Raw genomic sequence first — 21,013 nt, 5'->3', positions numbered from 1 at the left:
TCCTTTCTTAAGAAATATGAGATTGCATTAGATCCACAGTACACGGGACGTTCAGGTTAAGGTCTCTCAAGGATTTACTTCTAGCAGCAAAAGCACCCGAGTGGAATTAGAGAATGGGGGCTCTGGTCCTTTCTTTTTTACTATTTGAGTGATTTGAAAAACTTACATCACTTATCTGAAGCTCAGAGTTTTCCTCCTTTAAAAAAATAAAATGACGGGTGGGGAGTGGGAGATGAGGGTAAGGGGGATCAAATATATGGTGATGGAAGGAGAACTGACTCTGGGTGGTGAACACACAATGGGATTTATAGATGATGTAATACAGAATTGTACAACTGAAATCTATGTGATTTTACTAACAATTGTCACCCCAATAAATTTTAAAAAAAAGAAAATAAAAAAAAGAATGACAATGGTAATACATGCTCCTTGTAAAAATAATAAGCGATATTTAAGTATATAAAGTAAAAATGTACTTTGCCTCACTTTCCAAGTCTCCTCGATTGCTGTTAAAAATTTGGTGTCTATCACTCCATACACTTTCTTGTAAGTACTTAAATATATATTTTATAATAAAAATGTGATCAAATTCGATATATTGTCCTATAACTTGCTTTTTTTCCACTTAGTATATCATGGACATTCTATCCAACACCAGCATTATATTTCATGGTACAGAGAGATCCTAATTTATTGAACAGTTCCCATTACCGATGGACACTTAGATTGATGCCACTTTTTCACTAGAAATCCCACAATAAGCACATTGGTACATATCCTCATGTATGTGTATTAGGTTTCTTTAGCTTTTTTAAATGGATTGCTGAGTGAAAAGGTATACACGTATGTATTTTAAATTTTATAGGTATGTATTTTAAATTTTATAGGTAGCACCAAACTGCCCTCCCAAGACATACCACTTGATGTTTTTCCCCAATTAAGTAAGAGAACACTACCCGGACACCTTCACCAGCATCGAACAGCTTGTTTTTGTATACTCTGCCATTCTTATCAGTAAAAATGGAACCGTACTGAAACTTTCTTAATCCGTAAAATGAAGGGTTGGACTGCACGATCTCTAGGGACACTTTGGGTTCTAAAATGCTTCATGTGGAATTATGTGGAACATAATTGCTTTACCTAAAGACAAAATGTCTGGCATCAGACATTTTCTGGGTTGTTCCTCACCCCTCTGCAAAACTACAGGGCATAATCCTGAGAGTTTCTGCTGAGACTTCTAGACGAGGTGGGGCATCCAGCTAGAGATATGGAACCTGTCAATCTCATCTGAAGTGAGGAAAGACAAATGTTATTTTCAGCAATTTTAACTAAAAGGGAGAAAGCATCACACCAAAAAAAAAAAAAAAGAACAAAAAGAACAAAAAGGCTGAAAATACATGATCCTTTCTTCAATACTGCGTGTTATAAAGCAAGGACAAAAGCTCAGTATTTAAAATCTAGCATTTGACAGGGACTCACTAACCATTGATAATAATTCTCATGAAACTCCCTCAGTTAATGCCTTCTTTCTGTCTAAATTTTGAATAGGTAGATATTATGCTAATGCCAACAAAACTTTCAGTTAATCCTAGGGGAAAAAAAAGATTATGACGGAGCAATGGAAAAGCTACCAGGCAAAGGTTCGTTTGATTGATGTGCCCTTCTGGTTCCAACACTCAGTTGTTCCATTAAGAGTTACAGTGTCTTTTCAGCACTGTTCAGAAGCCATCTCCTAGATTTAAGGCACTAGTGAGTTTCCCCCAAGTTAACTTCTTAATTATCATTAGCTTTTAGTTGATGCCTTCCTTTCTGGTAGCTCTTTTTCATAAAATCCACATGCAGTTTTAAAACCTTTAGCTTTTAAATTTTCAATCAATTATACTATAGGAATGGAGAAAATAATTTCTAAATGGCATCTGTAGGGAAATTTATTAAAATGTTAACATAACCCCAGGACTGAACGATTGCTGTCACCTCCTCCTGGTCTCTGCAGCCAGCCTTGTCCCTTTGACCTCCACTCCTAGCCGGTGTCACCACCTACAATGTCCCTCCTTCACAGGAGATGTGCCTTAGATCCGACCTCAATTTCCATCTCCACCTCCTTCCTCACCTGTTTGTTCTAGCATACCGCACGTCCCAGTCTTATCAGATTAGCAGTTCCCCGAGCACTCTGCTTTGTATCTCCATGCTTTTCCATGGCAGGCCCACTGCCCTGAATGACTTGTCTCCCAGCATACCATCCCCTTGTTTGTTTCTTTCCAACCTTTTAAGATGACTCATCACCTTGTCTGGGAAGATGAACTCCCCAGGAGAAGCTGACCGCTTGGGCCCTCAATCTGTGGTCTCTTCCCTGTAAAACAGAATGGCAGTGGTGATTTTAAATGATTGCCTTCTACTAGACTTTGCTAATGTTTCTTTCTGTGGAGGGTCATCTTCCCATTGTTTATCAAAGTGCCAGGCATACTGTAGAGACGTAGTTAATGTTCATTGAATGACTTCAATTGAATGACATAGTGGCAAACCTGATACTACTTAGAAACTCATTTTATTGGTGATCTTGGCATAAGTTCCAATAAAGCATTGTCAAATCAGCTATACTTACAAATTATGCAAACTACTATCACATCACAGTTGGGGCACTGTGATCCCATACTCCTTATTATTGGAAGGAGATATGAGAAGCATTTCATTCTGTGATTTTGTAGTCTTTGATATACTTCTTGTACAATAGCCATGGCTCCCCCCAAATTCTGAGATCTTTTGCAATGTTTGAAAGCACATTCAATGAAAACACAAGACTAACAACATATGTGAAGTACAATAGAACTGACTTTGCTGGTGTCCACCCAATTTTTTAAAAGTCTACCATCATCAGGTGTAGTGAACATAGGGACTAGAGTCAACGGAATTGTAACAGCTATATTCGATGTCAGAGGGGTAGTAGACTGGGGGGTGGGAGGTTATCATTTTGTGAGGGGTGTAAATGTCTAACTATTACATTGTTTTGTACACCTGACACTGAAAATAAAAGTCTGCTATCATCTTCCCAACTTCAAAATAGTCAAATAATTTGGACCTGACCAATTTTGGAAATTTTAATGGAATGGATTCCCCCTTTACCTTTCTGATAGTCCAAAGTAATAGCTACTTTATATATAAATAATATCACCCTTTAATCTAAGGCCTTAAATCCTTTCATGTCTGCAATTACATTTGTAGCTTAACATTTTTATTAGTATATGGACTTTTACAGAAAGGTCCTATGAGATGCATAATGAAAACTTGCATATCTTTATAAGTATATCAAACAGATTGGATTCATTCCACTACTCCTTCTATTACAGAAACCTGACTCCCAGAACTGAATATCTTTTTCAAAGTATATTCTTTGTTCCAGACTAAAGAAAAGCATTTAAAATAGCATAGCCTAAAATGTGCATCAGTATTTAAATAGTTGTTGATATATTATTGTCTCTACTAAGCTATATGGGGTGATATATGGGAAAAAAACTATAGTAAGGTTTAAATATTAGAGGCTGATTTAAAATGGAAAATGACACCATGTAAAAATGGTTAGCATGCATAAATTAGAAAAGATCTTTGATTATTTTTGTTTAAAACTATTAAACTATAGTTTTTACAAGTTTATATTTAAAAATACTTTTATTAACTGTACTTATACTTACTATATGTAACTGTATTTTTTAAAATCCACCATCCCACACAATAAAGTGATAAGTCTGTTTATAGCTGTGGAATGTTGGATTGTTACAGACTTCCAGAAATGGAATTAGTAAATTAATGGGTATGAACATATTTTGAGTGGTTGGTATTTCCAAATTGCTTCTGAAAGGGTGACACCACTTTATAGTATCACTGGTAATGCTTGAAAATATGAATTAAAATCTTTTAACAGGAATAAGACTATTTAAAAATTTTGCTAATTTAGTAGGTACCTGGTACATTATTCTAATATACATTTGTTCACCTTCTAACAGAGTTGAACATTTTCCCATAAATTTAATAATTGGTTTTTGTGTGTGTGAATCATTTAATTATGTCTTTTGGCTTTTTTTTCTATTGAAATCTTAGTTGTTGTTTTTTCATTATTATTGAGGTATTATATGCATACATATACACACATATATTATCCTTTTCTCTTACACGTTTTTTCACTGTTGTTTGTCTTTCAAGTTTGTTTATACATTCATTTATAAGGCCAGGAAACTCTCCCAGGCAGTAAAGTGGGGCTCACCTCATGTATTTCACGTCGCTCTAAGATTACTGGTAACTAGGTTGCCAGATGCATGGTGTCTTGAAAACCATTGTTTCATATATTTTGTCCAGGTTTTGGTTGTTTCCAGTGGCAGTGTAAATATAGTCCCTGTTATTCCATTCTGTTCAGAACGATAATTTTTGTAGGTATTCTGGAATACATTCTTGCATATGGGTTGAATATCCATTTTGATGTTTTTACTCCATCCAAATTACTTACCCTAACACCAATTAGCGAATATTTTCTTCCCTGATTGGTTTTGATATTTACCTTGTACTATGTCAAATATTCACACATATTGGAGTCTATTTCTGAAGTAGCTCTTTAGAACTGGGGCTCTGTTTGTCTATTTTTGCCTGAGAGCTATATTCCTTTATGGGTAACTGCTTTGTGATATATGAATATCTGATAATGCTAATCTCCCCTATTATGTATTTTCTATTGTGTCCCTATGAGAATTTAAAAAAATGTATTCTGTTGTACTTATTCTTTTATATTCACTTAGGAAAAATTTTTGTCAAAGTTAAAGAACCATTCTGAGATTTTTCTTAAGATGGAATTAAATATGTAAATCAACCTTGAGATGGCACACAGACATTTCATATATTTGTCTTCGTAGCCAGGAGAATAATATAACTATCAATCTTCACCACACATTCAAATCTTTCATTTTAATTTTCCATAAGGTTTTATAGTTTCTTCACAAAGATCTTATAATTTTCTCTCAAAGTGTGTGTGTGGGTGGGTGTGTGTGTGTTACTAGTGGAAATTGGCCTTTATTTTGTCAGTCTATTTTCTTATGGTATTTACAGATAAAATGTTAGTAATGCCACAGGTATGTACAAGAATGTGTGTGTCTGCATGTGTTTACCTGTACCTGTCTAGTTTCCTATATTCCATACTATACCCAGTTGTTTTTAGAAGTGAATCCTTGACTTTTCTAGTTATATAATCACGTCACTATGAAATAGTATTTACAATACTTAAATAACCAACATAAAACTAGCCTGGCTGACTGGATCTTGAAAGTAGCTATAGCATAGAGTTATACTACAAGAAATATTAGTCTGGCTCCCAAGGAGAACTCAGAATAAATTGAAATCTTCACACAATTTTTTTTAGGAATACCACAGGGAGAATCCAAATGTCACACAAAGCAAAATTTTTTATTTTTTCTGTCTATCTACTTCCTACCTAATATTACACATAGGGAGCTGCACTCCTCTTTGATTTACCCCTCTCTCTACCCCAAGTTCTTCTTCAAATCCTGCTCACATAGACCCAAGTTCTGCTCACATAAACCCAACGTCCCTGGATTTCCTGATAACTCTTTGCCATTATATTCTATTAATTTCGTCTTGCTGGCTTTCCTAATTGTCTGTTTCACCATTACCCTAATCAACACAAAAACCTCCCCAGTGGCAAAGAGTCAATGGAAATTAACTTAGAATGAGGTGAAGGGGAGGGATTCAGGCTACCCACACCTACAATTTAATGTGTTTGTTAAACAGATAACTGAATGAGTCTCATCAGTGAAGAACACCCAAACATTTTTAAGTCCTGTGGTTCTCTACATAATGCTTAAAAGCATTATTTTTATGGAATCTTATAATATATGGAAGATTTAATGAACCAATTTTCATATAATTGTACACAATTTTCAAATTTTAAAAGTTTGAAAACTGCTGGTCCACCTAAGGTACCCAGGGATACTTGCTGGATGCACTCCAGGTCAGGAAAATGCTTCTGCGCCATCTGCTGGTTCCTGAAGGTATAGTAGGCACTCGGTCTGGTCGATTTCCAAATCATGTTTTCAACTCCCAGCTTACTAGAAAGATAATTATAATTTTTGGTGATAAGACTCCAAGTGATCATATTCATAATAAAAGGGGTGGGGTGTGAAAGGGAGAATATCCTGTAAGGAACTGCTCTTTCATTCAAATCACTCTTACACATTTGCTTTTTGGGGGCAGAGTCCTTGCCATGAACAATGATGGAAATGAGGAGTAGAATTCACAGCTCTGCCATCTGAAATCCCCCCCAGATTAAAGAATGTATAGTTAAAACACGGTTTTTGAATCAATGTGTATCCTTGCATTAAGAGATAAATATCAGGTATAGCTAAAATTATGAGTTTAATGAATGTAAAATAGAAAACTCCATGCAAATGATTATTAGATAGAATTACAGAGCCACATCTGATTTATAACTGATATTTTAAATTCAAATCACAACTGAGAAAGTAAGTTTGTTCTGGTCCTCGACTGAATGATCAACCGGGAGGCAAGCATGTAATGACACAAACTGGTAAGGCAATAATCAGAGAACAATCAAGAACACATCCGAAGAATTCGTTTAAAATGGAGAAAAAGGTATAATTCAAGGTTATGGTATATATTTTTAAAACAAAGCTTTAAGAAAATGTTATATTTATGAAACTCTGACTTGTTTTCTTCTAGTTTAGAAACTAGTTTCCCAGTTTATTTCCAAAATAAAATTCTGCGTGGTTCCATATATCATTGGGACTGACATACAAAGCATTGAACCAAATACCCGGAGCATCTTTCTTTTTATTTTCACTCTGATAAGGCTTTTAAAAATATATATTGAAGATTTTTTTTAAAGCAAATACGTCTTGTGGATAAAATAGGCCTGATTTTCATTTCTTACTACTTTAATTTCTCCCAAAGCTGACTGCTTCTCTGAACGTAAAATGACTGTGACACATTAGGACACACACACAAAAAAATCCTTTGAGAGGTCTGTTTGTAAGGCTGAGATAGATGCCACCAGAACTTTAAAAATCATGTTATTCTCTGCAAGGCACGTGAAAAGTAGATAATTGACTATCCCTAAAAAGGACTGGAGATTCTTTTGGTTGTTTTAAGCGCACACCACACGTGGCTTGGGGAACAGACAGTGGCATATCCACACGGGACCCTCTGCAGCAGCATTAACTACAGTGACGCCAGAAGGATCGGTGGCCCGGGTCAGGGTGGGGTTACCGCAGCGGGGCACAGGGGCTGGAGGAACTTTAGAGCCACAAAAATTTCCTATGTCTCAGCTGGGGAGACAGTTACACACTCATATTCATTTGTTAAAACTCATTCATGTGTAACTGAAGTGGGTGATTTAGATTTTAGATATCAACAGGGTTAATTTTGAATGAATAAAACCTCAGTAGTGGCCTCCAGGAATGCACAGCAGGGCCAGGACGGCCCGCAGGTCGAGGCGGCGGCACCAGCATCTCCAGAGAGGGTCATCTCGGGAATCTAGGTTGAAGGATTGACTGACTCCGGCTACAAATCCTGAGAGCTCACAAAGGCGTACGCAGAGGCCGGAATCTTTGGACGCCGTCAGGGGCAGAAAGCCGGCCCCATCGGAGAGCCGGACCCAAAGCCGGAAGTTCGACCGGCTAATGCGGGGCCTGTCAGCAAGGAGGCGGAGTCACAGTATCGCACTGTCGCCAAGCTTGTACCTCTTCTCTTGCCGTAGTGTCTGGAACCGGAAGTTATCCCAGGCGTGCTCTTAGTTTTCGAGCGAGAACTGGTCTGGGTGTCCATGTGGGAGCTGCTGTTAAGATTTTGCGTTCCAAGCCCTGCCGAAGTCGAGTTCCCGGTGAGTAGGAGCTCTGGGTCTGGCGGTGTACCACGGAAGGGTAAGGTGTTCCTGCGTTTACGAGTATGCGGAGCCAGACTAAGGGAGTCTTAACGCGGCCCCCCGTGTCTGCAATACGTTGTTGACACTGTTGCTTCAGGGTTTGCACCTGCCGAGTCCGCGCGTTCCAGGCAGCCTGTTCTGTGTACCCCACAGCGCTGGGTGCGGGGGAGAGCTGCTTGTACGTGAGGTATTTGCTGCTTGCATTTAAGCGGGAGACGACTTACAGTTTGGCAGGGACTTCTCACGGTGGTCATGTTTCTTAGCCCGTGTTTCAGAAATCCTCTAGCGTGAGAGATGACGTCCTTAGCCCAGCAACTGCAACGACTCGCCCTCCCTCAGAGTGATCCCAGCCTCTTATCTAGAGATGAAGTTGCCTCTTTATTGTTTGACCCCAAGGAAGCGGCCACTGTCGACAGGGACACCGCCTTTGCCATTGGTGAGCTACCCTTTAACGTAGAAAGGTCTTCAAAGCGTTTGTTTCTGGATATTGCAGTATTGTATTGTTTTCTGACCTTCCCTCTTGCTTTGCAGCTTCTAACTTGTTGACTTAGGTGTTAACGGAAAGAGTGACAATCATACGCTAGATGCTTGAAGTGTGTATAGGTAGCAGTATCTGAATTTCACAGATGATAAAACAAGGTGAAGGAAGTCGTCTAATGCATAGAGAGGGAGAGCAGCCATAAGAAGCTGGAGGCAGTGAGTAGGGTGGAGGAGTCTTCTCATCGGACTAGGAAGACTATTATAGTTACAGCAGGGGATATTTTTTAAAGGGGGTAGGGGAGGCCCCTGCCAGGAAGAACTTTTTGTTCTCTTAGTTGGTGTAATATGACTTTTTAGTTGAAAACTAGAAATCCATGTTTGGGACTGTCTTACAGAGCATACATGCTAAAAGAAATCAACGATTTTTAGGGGTAAGTGAAACTGGAAAAGAGGGGTGAGATGAGTGTGTTTGCAAAGAATTGTTAAATAAACTGGCCTTTTCCCAGGATGCACTGGCCTGGAGGAGCTACTTGGAATCGACCCTTCCTTTGAGCAGTTTGAAGCACCCTTGTTCAGCCAGCTGGCAAAAACCTTGGAGCGCAGCGTTCAGACCAAAGCAGTGAACAAACAGCTGGATGAAAACATTTCGTTATTCCTTATTCACTTGTCCCCTTACTTCCTGCTGAAGCCAGCGCAGAAGTGTCTGGAGTGGTTGATTCGCAGGTAACAAAGGGAATTACAGAAATAATTGTGGCCTAACAACTTTGATCTTTTAAAAAATTAAGTAATGGTAGCATTTAGAATTTAAAGTAGGAAAATTAGGAAATTAAGAAATTGACATGATATCTGGAGATGAGGAAAGGTGAGCACGATGAGTGTGAGATGACCTTGCCCTTCTGTTGAACTTATTTTGTTGATAGTGAAAAGTAGAACCACTGAGGGTCTTGAGGTCGAACCTCATGAGTTCTACACTTTGCCATTACAAATTACAAATTGTTACTGCGTATTTGGGGCAAAGGGGATTACTAAACTTTTTGCTGAAATAACAAAATCAGTGGTTTGGGAAGAGGGTACTACTGTGCTCTAATTAAAACACTGTAACTTTAGAAAAACAACAATCGCTGATGTGTGTTGGACATTTATACACCAAGCCCTGTGGTGAGCACTCTGCGCATTATCTCAGTACTCACAGCATTCCTATGGGGAGTTACTGTATTAACCCCGTTTCGTGTTGGAGAAAGCTGGGGCGAGGGGGTTAAGTTGCCTACATCGCACAATTAGTACGCTGAGATACAAGTTTGTGCAAGGTCTGATCTTGCATCCACTTTTGGAATTGTCTCAGTAAGTTTGCTCAGTTTATTTTCTTACTAACGTCACACAGCTTATACATTTTTGTTTATTCTCCATGTATATGTTTTAAGAGTAGAGAGATTTTTGTTTCATTAATTAAAGACGTGGTAAAGTGATTTCCCTTCAGGAAGCAAGTGAGTCATTGAGAAAACATAATTTTAACTGGGGTCTTCTGATTATCAGCACATTAGAGCCATCAGACAAAAAATAATCAGGTCTGTAATAGTTTCTTCTGTCTTCTAGCATTTAATTTTCCTGAAATAGATCAATTCATGTAAGGAGCACTTTTTACATTTACATGCAATTGATTCATGTAACATTAAGTTCTATACAAGGATGAGTAGGCTGCCCTTGGTTACTGTTTTGAAATAAATGCTACAATAAAGGTGCCAAGTTTGGGGCACTAACTGCTTGCCACGTGGAGTAGGTAAGGAAAGCTTGGTGGAGAAAGTAAGGTCTAGACTAGTACTAAAGCCACATGTAAAACTAATAAAAGACAGAGTGGTGTGATACTCTAAGATACAGAAAGATGCTCTAAGAAAAATGGGGGAGGTTAGACAGACATGAGGGGGATCACTTGCCTGGGAATATTAGGAAAAGCATCTTGAAAAAGGCATTTGAGCTCGGTCTTGAAGACTAGAAAGGAGTTAATGTCTCGGAGAGAATTAATAAATCTGTCTTTTGTTACTAGTGGTGGCACCCATGCAGAGTTTTGTGGAGTTCATGGACAAATTATATAGGGTTGTAATTTGATCTTTTTTATTAAAAGAAAGTAATGTGGTTTTCTTTTTAATTAGCCTTTTAGTTTTAAAATTGTGATAATTAGAGAAGCTGAGGAAGCTGTGAAAGGTGAGCTTTGAGGCATGGAGAGAAGCTGAGCATCACTACCTGGTTGACCAGTTGCTTCTCTGTGGTTTGACTGAAATGATTCCACAGTTGTGTTAATGTAATGATAGGTTAAAAACAGTTGAGAGTGAATGGAATATAAATTTTGGTATGGAATATTAAAAAATATTACTGCGTAAGAATTGGCAGAACCTGTTGAGTACTTTAATGCAAAATAGAGGGCTTATGTTTCTGTGCTCTGTATCTTGCTTATATTAATAGTTATGTGGTTGGTTTTACTGTTATTCATTCTAAGTAGTTTTGGCTCATTGATAATTTGATTGGACGTATAGGGAAACATGTGCCTGTAAGTTTTGTGTCAGTTTGAATTATTTGCTTTTTCCCCAGGTTCCACATCCACCTTTATAATCAAGATAGCCTCATTGCTTGTGTTCTACCATACCACGAGACAAGAATATTTGTGCGGGTCATACAGCTTCTAAAAATTAATAATTCAAAGCACAAATGGTTCTGGTTGTTGCCTGTTAAGGTATGATTGTTGAATGACACGTATCTGTAATTATTACAAATCCTGATTAAGAGAGATAATTTGGAAAAAATAAAGAGGTTAGTGCTGAGGGTAGTCCAAGTATTGCCTCCATCACTTTTATTTCCTAACTTCCAATTGGAACTATTATAATAACAGTTGACTTTTATTTAGTGCTTGATATCAGGCTAGGTGATTTACATATACTATCTTGGGTTCTTACAAAACTCCATTTTTTACAGATGAGGACAGGCTCAGAGAATTTAGTTCCTCTCCAGAGTTCACATAACTAACTATAAAGTGGCAGAGTGGGGATTTGAATCCAAATCTGATTTTAAAGCTTATGTCTTTCCACTGTTCTGTATTGTCTGGCATTTTAAATTTTGGAACTGAGGAACTTAAGAAAAGTTGGAGATGAAGAAAAGCAGGAAATACGTAGAAAAATTATAAGGGTAAGGATAACTTGAAGGACTTGAGGAAATTCTTAAAGTTATAAAGATGGTAGGGATTAATTTATAGATAAATAAAAAGATCTGGGTCTGGCTAAGGTCAGGTAGCATGATTTTGTAGTAAAACAACTGACTTGTCACTTTGTTTGCAACGTGCAATAGAGGAATATGAGTGTATATTGTTGGTAGGAACTTGACTGACTGTTGGGCATGGCGATTCAGGCTACAGGAGGAGGGCAGATGGGGATAAAAGTGGGCTAACGGACGGTGGGACTAGGGAGAGTTGACTGTGGGTTCACTGGTCAATGATCAGAGTTATTAAAAATAATGGCAATCTTTAATTAGAAGGAGGATTTAAGAGTTTGGGTATAAAGCACTTGAACTACAGAATGTTCACTAGGATGCCAGCCTATGATAAAGCTTCTTCTCAAACTACTCAGCATTCACACTGCTAATACCAAGATCCTTATTTCCTCTGGTCTACACAGGACTCTGCTGTTCCTAGGCACCCTTGTTTCAGGTATCCAAATCCCACTCCCTTTAAAGTGCAAATTCTCTTTTAATTTTTTCAATGTTTATGAGCACCTAGTACATGCCATGCACAATGCTAGGTGGTGGTAAGTTGGCCAGGTTCCTAGTCTATTTCTGTTACTAGTTCATAGTCTATTTCTCTTATTAGTGTTATCGTAAAGCAGTGACAAAACCAACACATTTGCTCAAAAACCAAAAATAACCAGTAGAATTGCTAAGAATCTGGAGAATCCAGATTTAGATAAATACATATCAAGATGCAACATAAGTAAGCATTTTTCACTGAGCACCTCTACTACCCTCATTGCTGACCTCCTTTGAATTTCTAAAGTCTGCACAATTTTAGGTGTGAATCTCATCTCTGCCGCCAGTTAACGAGAGACTATATTTTGTATTAACAAATTACAGCAGTGTAGCACTGCTACTGTGATAGGCACTTTAAACACGATAGTAGTCGATAACTGTCCTTAGTAATCATTGGTTCTTTCTGTCTGTAACAGCAATCTGGAGTGCCCTTAGCTAAAGGAACCTTGATTACCCACTGCTACAAAGACCTTGGGTTCATGGATTTCATTTGTAGTCTGGTGACAAAGTCTGTGAAGGTGAGTAGTAGATTGTTTCATGAACGTATAAGTCTGTTAAAAGGTTGCTTGCTCTGAATGAAGAAAACGTACTGAGGCTGTCCGTGATTACAGTGGTGCTTTAAAGAAGTCCTTCTTGTTAAACGAGCATAAGCAGTGAGATTAGTCTTTCATCACCAATGGTATTTTTCTACAAAAATGAACTATTCCTTCTCAGATTCTGTTTATAGTGACTGTATAATCAGGTTAAAGAGACAGTCTAAAAATGTCAGGAAGATGGTTCATTCTTGTCATATATAATCAAACCATTGAATTTGTGCATTTGTTTAATGTTGTATATGGTAAAAATTAAAATGTCATCCTGAAGTTCTTGAGGGCTATAAATATTTTTATACTTTTATCTAATTGGACTTTCACTCTTAAATGTGTTTTGTTTGTGTTGTTTGTCCCAGGTTTTTGCTGACTATCCTGGGAGTTCGGCTCAGTTGAGGGTGCTCTTAACTTTTTATGCTTCTACCATCGTGTCTGCTCTGGTGGCTGCTGAGGACATATCCGACAACGTAGTCGCCAAGCTCTTTCCGTATATCCAAAAGGTTAGCCTTGCTCACGTGTAGATGATTTTGTACATGAAGGAATGTTCTTGCTTTAAAAAATTTAACTTAGACATAAATGTTCTGAAATTGATAATTTACTTCAGATAGTTGATGAGATTTAATTTTTAGATTAAAAAAATTATAACTTCTTTTGCTGTAAAAATTTACCCGAGTAGGATCTGAATTAGGGCTCCTTAAAGACTAAAATGTTGGCTATTTGGCCCTGCCACTATCTCCTAGATGGATGGATGGATGGATGGATGGATGGATGGATGGATGGATGGATAGATAGATAGATAGATAGAGACTTAAAGCAGCAGAAATTTATTCTCTCCTAGTTCTGGAGGTTAGAAGTCTGAAATCAAGGTGTTGGCAGGGCTGGTTCCTTCTGGTGCTGTTGAAGGAGAGTTCCAGTCCTCCCTCCTGGCTTGTGGTGGTTGCTGGCAGTCCTTGGTGCTCCCTGCCTTGTGGGAGCACAACTTGTTTCTGCCCATCTTCACATGGTCATCTGCGCTCCTAGGCTGTTTTCTTAGCAGTTGTGTTACCTCACTGGAAAGAGAATGGATTAGAAAATCTCTTTAAGGCATAGGCTCTCGTCATTTTCGCATTGGCCTCTGCTTCTCAGTGTTTCTTCTTCCATTTGCCTTGGTGCCTGCTACCTTCCCATGGAGGTACTGCTTGCACTTCCCACTGGTGTCCCAGGATCACTGTCTTTAATCAGATACTGGTTTGTTTCTGACTGAAGTCTCCCTTGCGGGGGGGGGTGGGGGTGGACTTTGCATATAAAGGAAGAGCTTGTTGGCTCCTGTTAGGATGTGTGGTGGACATTTGAGTGGCGAGAGCCTCTGAGATCCCTCCTCTCGTCCAAGAGACTTGTCTCATCTCTGTGTCAACCAACATCTTGATTTTTCACTTTTGAGGAGTCTGCACTAGGTAGTAGTAATCTCTTAATTTGTGACATTTCTAATTTGTCAAGGTAAAGTAACATTTTAAGTAGAATAAAATAATATAGTTTATTATTTTTTCTTCTATTTTAAAAAAAATTTAGGGATTGAAATCATCTTTACCAGATTACAGAGCTGCAACATACATGATAATATGTCAGATTTCTGTGAAAGTGACAATGGAAGATACCTTCGTTAATTCGTTGGCTTCACAGATCACCAAAACATTGAACAAAACTCCTTCTTTAGTCAAGGATGGACTAGGTTGCTTGATAGTGCTCCTGCAGAGACAGAAGCTGGAGAGTCTTGGGAAAAAGTACGTACAGTTGAATTGAGAAATTGTGATAATTAGAGGTGATTAACTTATTTTGAGTAATATTTTAAAGAGAAACTTTATACTATTTTTTAAATTGCCATTTATTGTCTAACTTTTCAAGTCAACACTTTATGTACTTGTTTCTTCAAAGGCCATTTCCTCACTTGTGTAATGTTCCTGATCTTATTACCATCCTTCATGGAATTTCTGAAACCTATGACGTCAGTCCTCTTCTGCGTTACATGCTTCCCCATCTGGTCGTCTCCATCATTAATCATGTTGCAGGTATGTGGTTTTACATTCTGTGTCCAGACACTTGCTTTCTAATATTTGATTTTCTGAAAGTAGGAACCACACCCTTGTTAGTATCTTTTAGATAGTTAAAGTTTCTGCTAACCAGTTGTTTTTGTGGAATTTGTCTGTTTTTCTTACAAGAAACATTTGGGGTGGGGAGCAAGTAGGTTAAAGAAAGAACCTTGTTAATTGAGAGATATGCCCAGAATTCTATTTTTTTGAGGTGTAAACAGTCTCTACATGAAAAGACTGGAATATTTTAAAACAGAATATGTTAGCGAGTAAAACTTTCCCTTCTCATTTAGATATTTAATGAACTTTACTAATTTTATTCAGAAATATCTAATTGCCATCAAATGAGTTTTTCTCCCTTGAGTCACTGAAAATTTGAGACAAAGAAGATCTCATACATAAAAATCCAAATTTTTTTTTTAAAACCCCAAATTAATTAGAAAGTGATTATTTGCATTACATGTGTTTTAACCCTCAATAAATACAGAAAGACTAGGAAAAAATACTTGGTCCTATTGCTACTTGGAGTAAGAAAGACATCTCTAAACTTATGTCAGTCTGTTGGAAACTAAGGTTTGCTCAACCAAATCTTGGTTGAAACGTGTTTCAGAAGCATGACATGCATAAATGAAAGTGTGTTTTTTCTGTTCTGAGTGGTGAGTACTGTTATCCAATCTTTGAAGACAATGCTAACATCTGAGTCATACGTTTATGGTGACTCTGAAAGAGATGATGACAGCTCTTGGTTCAGTAAGGAGATATTGAGATGAAAGTTTAGCCTGTTTTAAGAGATACAGTTGTCCCCCCTTTGGCTTCCACAGTCCCAGTTACCCATGGTCAACTGCGGTCAGAAAATATATGGAAAATTCCAGAAATAATTCATAAGTTTTCAATTGTGCGTGGTTCTGAGTAGCGTGATGAAATCTCGCTCTGTCCCTCCTGGGATGTGGATCATTCCTTTGTCCAGCGTCTCCACAATGTGTAACCTGTTAGTTACTAAGTAGCGTCTCGGTGATCAGATCGACTGTCACACGACCACAGTACTTGTGTTCAGGTCACGCTTATTTCAGGTAATAGTGGTCCCAAAGCATCAGAGGACTGATGCTGGCAATTTGGATATGCCAGAGAGAAGCCATAAAGGGCTTCCTGTAAGTGAAAGGTGAAAGTTCTTGAATTAATAGCGCATTTTATCATTTCATGTCACAAGAAGAGGGGTGAATGCAGGACAATAAGATATTTTGAGAGAGAGACCACATTCACATAACTTTTATTATCGTATATTGTTTTAATTGTTTTATTATTAGATATTGTTAATTTATTAATTAAACTTTGTAATAGATATCTATGTAAAGGACAGAAACATAGTCTATATAGGGTTTAGTACCATCTGTGGTCAGGCATCCACTGCGGGTCTTAGAACATATTCCCCAGGGATTAGTGGGGGGTCGCTGTAGTTGAATGAGATCTAGGTTCTCGTCCCAACTTCAGCCACTCATAATGCAACATACTATTTCGTGGAGTTCTGTTTCATTGAAGAAATAGGCATGATCGTGCTTGTTTTGAGAAATACAGAGAATTTCAGGTAAAGGATAGATGAGGGTAATGTATGCAAAAATTCTTTGAAAAATATAACCAACTGAGTAAGTGAAATACACTTTTAAAAATAGGTAAAAAGCTAGGTATCGATGTATATTCCTGTAGAAAAATTTTCTGCTGTAAGTAAATTTGTAGTGTAAACATGCAAAAACCATTTTAATCTGTTGTGTACTAAGGAGAAGAAACTGAAGGGCTGGATGGCCAAATCTACAGAAAACATTTAGAAGCTATACTTACAAATATATCACTGAAGAACAACTTGGACCATCTGTTGGCTAGGTAAGCTGTTATTTTGACATGCTTTTGATTTGTATTTTTGTGGTGTCATATACTTTTCCCGGTTGATCAATTTTGTAATATCCCTTTATAATGTATTTCTTGCTTTGTCCATATCACTTCATTAATTATGAATATTTAGTCCAATAATTGTGGCAGTAGGAAAAAAAAGTAATTTCTCTTGGTTGTCTTTAGTGCTTATAGATGATCATGGAAAGTTAATAGTTAAGCTAAATTTAGGTTATAGTTGCATGTAACTAGTGGTTGTTTAGAGTTTCCTAATAATAAATGGACCAGAATCCCTAAAACAGTACATCACAGTTAGTATTCAATTAATATCAGTTAGAAGCTTCATTTTGAGGGTTGTCATGAAGTAAAGATTATGTCTTCCTTTTCTGTAAAAATAGTTTATTGCCCCATTTTGTTTTCTTAAAGGGCAACTTGATGCAGTGCCAGGAGTGTAGGCATTGCAGTCAGATGTGGGAGTAGGAAGTTCTGAAGGTGATTGCCTGAGTCTGGGTTTGCCATTGTGTGTTGGGCAGGTGCCTGTCTGCTGTTATGTCATTCATGCCCCTTGCTCACAGGGTGGCTTGTGAATGACATGGGAGTTGAGATCTTGGGCTCTGGAGTTAGGCTGAGGCTGAAAACCCTGCTCATCTTTCTATGGCACGGTAGGGTTCCCAGGCAGATTATAAGACTTCTTAGTCCTAGTTTTGTATCTGTAAAGTAAGTGTAGTTTCTACCTTGTAGAGATATGACAGAGATAATATTCCTAAAGCACCTAGAACACGATTAGTACTCAATAAACAGTAACTCTCATGTCTGCTGATAATTGTTTTGTTTTGCAGCCTTCTTTTTGAAGAGTATATTTCATACAGTTCACAGGAAGAAATCGATCCTAATAAAGTATCTTTGCTTAATGAACAGTTTCTTCCACTTATCAGACTTTTGGAAAGCAAGTAAGTTGTATGTGTGTGTTTGTACCTCTTGTTTTATTTTTGTGTACCTCTTGTTTGATAAAGAGATGGTTTGCAAGTCACAACTTAATTCAGTAAATGGATTGTAAAGAGACCTTCTTTTCTTGTTCCCTTCAGGAAGGGACAGGTATAAGATTCAAATATATTTTAAATGGAAGAGGAAGTTGGGGGTGTGTGGGGACTGGAGAGTATTTTTTTATATAGAGACTTTTTTCGTAGCTAACTGTCACCCCAACAAACTTGGTCAGTTTCATTTGGTTTTCCATATTCCATTTGTTCAAATTTTAAGTCTTAATCCCAGTGATCTTTAAAATTTTAATTATGTTTTCCTTATACACATGTAGGGGGTGTGTGGTTAATAACTTTATTAGGAATAATGAATTAACTCTTTAATTTCTTCTCAGATATCCCAGAACATTAGATGTTGTCTTAGAGGAACGCCTAAAAGAAATTACAGACCTAAAAAAACAAGAGCTTTTCCACCAATTTATCTCTCTTTCTACAAGTGGAGGAAAATATCAGGTAAGGTTTTCTTCAGAGGAATCATGACATTTAGGGGTATTTAGTGTGGTTATTTGAAGAATGCCAGCAGGAAATTTGCTACATCACTCCTCTTCATGGAGAGATGAAATTTTATGGCTTACCTAGTTACCTGAAGTTAAGACGGTGAAGCAGGAAATTAAATAATTGGAGAAAAGTCCAGGGATTAAAATAACTGAATATGGTACTTATTTCAGGAAAAGTATTGTTGGGAAATTCTAGATCTGATGTTCATTAGCAGTCACCAAAAGGTGGCCTCGCTTAGTGTTGTTCCTTATCTTTCTCCTGTATCTACACTTCCCCGTGTAATACCACCAGCTACGTGTAGCTGTTTAAATCATTGACTAGAAAAAAGGAGGTGGGTTTTGATTTCATGATTATGTTGGAACTTCAGAAATTTCTGGTGATTCACCCTAAATTTTTATACTAGAAGTTAGACATTTAAGCACTTCTTATAATTAGCCTTGAAAATAAATACAGTGAAAAAAATATGATTGTTTTGGTTTTCCTCTTTCATGATTGGACTTTCATCTTCAGTGGTGTTTCATTTTCAGATCTTAGCATGATGCACAGATTTTCTTTAGTCTAATCACATAAGTGAAGTAAGTTGTCACTAATTTGGGTGTCACTATTACATCATTTAGATGAATCCCATTCCGTCTTCATTGATCCATTCTTCAAATTTATGTTTTCATCTAGGTGCTAATATAGTGATTATCTTAGGTGCTTTTCACTTTGGAATCAGATACACATAGAGAATATAAAATTACTTGACAGAATTACCTCACTAAGTTAAACCTACATAGTATACACAAAGTCACAGCATTAACAATACAGATTTTTCATCTGTTACAACTCATATCTGTTACAATATGTTACAACTCATATTCTCGGGACAGAAATTGCTTTACTTTTTGGTTTCTGAAAGTAGACAATTGTTACTGAGTATGTTGGGCAGTTTGGGGTGATTTTCTCTGGCTTTTATTCTTGATCATACACTGTTCAGGACTAGTGGTGAAATCATTTGGTAATTATGATGAATCCTTTAGTTTTTAGCAGATTCTGATACCTCCCTGATGCTCAGTCTGAATCATCCACTTGCCCCTGTGAGACTTCTGGCCATTAATCACCTGAAAAATATCATGAAAACATCAAAGGTTTGTGTCCATAGCTTTCATTTGTGATGTTTTTATCCTTATGATGAACAGTATAATTCTAGAATAAGAACTTGAAGTTTCTTAGAACTGATATTGTGTAATTATAGAAATAAGCTGAGTAAAGCAGATGAGAGTACATGGGACAAAACAAAGAGGTAGGACCGGATGTGCCGTAGCTACCGTTTTAACCTGTGTATGCCAGGGGACAGCATGTCTCCATGCTGTCCTGTCTCCACACTGCAGATTGTTAAGTTGAACTTGAGTTCAGTGTTTTCCAAACTGGAATTTCTGTATCAATTTGCAGAGGTTCACAAATTATTTGAGAATTTTTTGGTTCTGAAATTTGATTTTGATTGTCTTAAGTTTACCATGAACATATTTGGGGACATCAGAATGATAACTTTGGAACACTGTTCCATGATTTCAGTACCTGCAGTTTGTGTTTGTGTTTAAAATTTTAGTGGCTCCAAATAGTGAGCACAGAGGCCAACTTAATTTGTAAATTACGCCTTTATACCAAAGTGATATTTTACGGAGACTTTGCAGTGATTCATATGGAGCAGTATTTTCCCAACTTCAGTCATTCAAGCAGCACCTTCACAATAGTATTAAGTAAATAATATCAGTGGTAAGCTAATACAGCAAATCATGGGTTTGAAGTGCTAATTGTATTATATACATTTTCAGTTACTATGATTAAAATAGAAATTTGATCTGTATAATATCTAAAATCATCTGATGTACTAACTTTTGCATATTTGGAAAGTTTCTGGAATAAAGTGATGGAGAGTTTACTTCCCCACAGCACATGGTAAACTCTATAACTTGTATTGTGGGCCTTAGAACCAGATTCATATTACAAGTAGAATTTAATTTCAGCTAACCATAATTACCACATTAAATTTTTTAAATATTTGACTTGTAAAATTTTGTTTTACATTTTTAATGTTTTGTTTTATTCTGTATTTTAAGGAGTTATACTTAATTTTAAAATTGATATATAAATCATAAAAGCAACATTAAGAGCTATAAGAATGTTTCTTTAAAAATGGTTGATCTGTATATACTCATTTGAAAAATACTGTTTTGTATGATTCATGTCTGATCTGGCATAAATCATATTTCTTTCACAAACTGCGATAGGTTTGTCTTATTGATTTGTGGGTAATTGCACTCATTGAAGGCTGGTCTTTGTTGTAATAGGGAGAGTCCTGGAATCTCCCATTATCCCTGCAGCTCTTCTCATCCTTCTTTTAATCTCTTCTCCCCCTCAGCCTCCACCCCCATCCACCTCTGGATTTGGTTAGTTTTCAGTGAAGGGCACTGTATACATTCAAGTTACAGGCTGAAGTTTTATAATTGTACTTAATGTCTTTCTTTGCATGCTCTGCTTGCATTTCCCTTCTCCATCAGTGGCAGGACAGGTTCTCTTCTAGACTACTTGTTAACTCCTGAGACAAATTTGGTGGCATTTGATACATGAAACTTTGACTTCAGTTTTGTGGATATTGGGGATTCTCGTTTATCTACAGAGTGATCTATATTTTATTTTATTTTTATAGGATTATTTAGTTGTTTATTTTCTACCACCTACAGGTAGGGATATATT

General features: G+C 37.2%; 1 protein-coding gene across 2 annotated transcripts in view; it reads left to right on the top strand.

The window, feature by feature from the left end:
• The first annotated feature begins 7,742 nt into the window (after positions 1–7,742).
• HEATR1 (HEAT repeat containing 1) overlaps positions 7,743–21,013 on the top strand; it is a 45,409-nt gene continuing 32,138 nt past the window's right edge. For both annotated transcript variants that reach the window (XR_012490812.1, XM_019746958.2), the window contains exons 1-12: positions 7,743–7,894; positions 8,200–8,372; positions 8,923–9,139; positions 11,000–11,141; positions 12,619–12,720; positions 13,152–13,292; positions 14,341–14,552; positions 14,704–14,837; positions 16,631–16,733; positions 17,579–17,689; positions 18,112–18,229; positions 19,297–19,404. Coding sequence is in view for 1 of the 2 variants with exons in the window: in XM_019746958.2 (XP_019602517.2) it covers positions 8,231–8,372; positions 8,923–9,139; positions 11,000–11,141; positions 12,619–12,720; positions 13,152–13,292; positions 14,341–14,552; positions 14,704–14,837; positions 16,631–16,733; positions 17,579–17,689; positions 18,112–18,229; positions 19,297–19,404 (1,530 nt within the window). In the remaining variant the exon portion in view is untranslated. The remainder of the gene's footprint in view (positions 7,895–8,199; positions 8,373–8,922; positions 9,140–10,999; positions 11,142–12,618; positions 12,721–13,151; positions 13,293–14,340; positions 14,553–14,703; positions 14,838–16,630; positions 16,734–17,578; positions 17,690–18,111; positions 18,230–19,296; positions 19,405–21,013) is intronic.

This window comes from Rhinolophus sinicus, linkage group LG12 (assembly GCF_036562045.2).
Source record: "Rhinolophus sinicus isolate RSC01 linkage group LG12, ASM3656204v1, whole genome shotgun sequence".
Taxonomy (NCBI): Eukaryota; Metazoa; Chordata; class Mammalia; order Chiroptera; family Rhinolophidae; genus Rhinolophus; species Rhinolophus sinicus.
The sequence above is the reverse complement of the archived record's forward strand: the minus strand, read 5'-3'. Positions and strand labels throughout refer to the sequence as shown.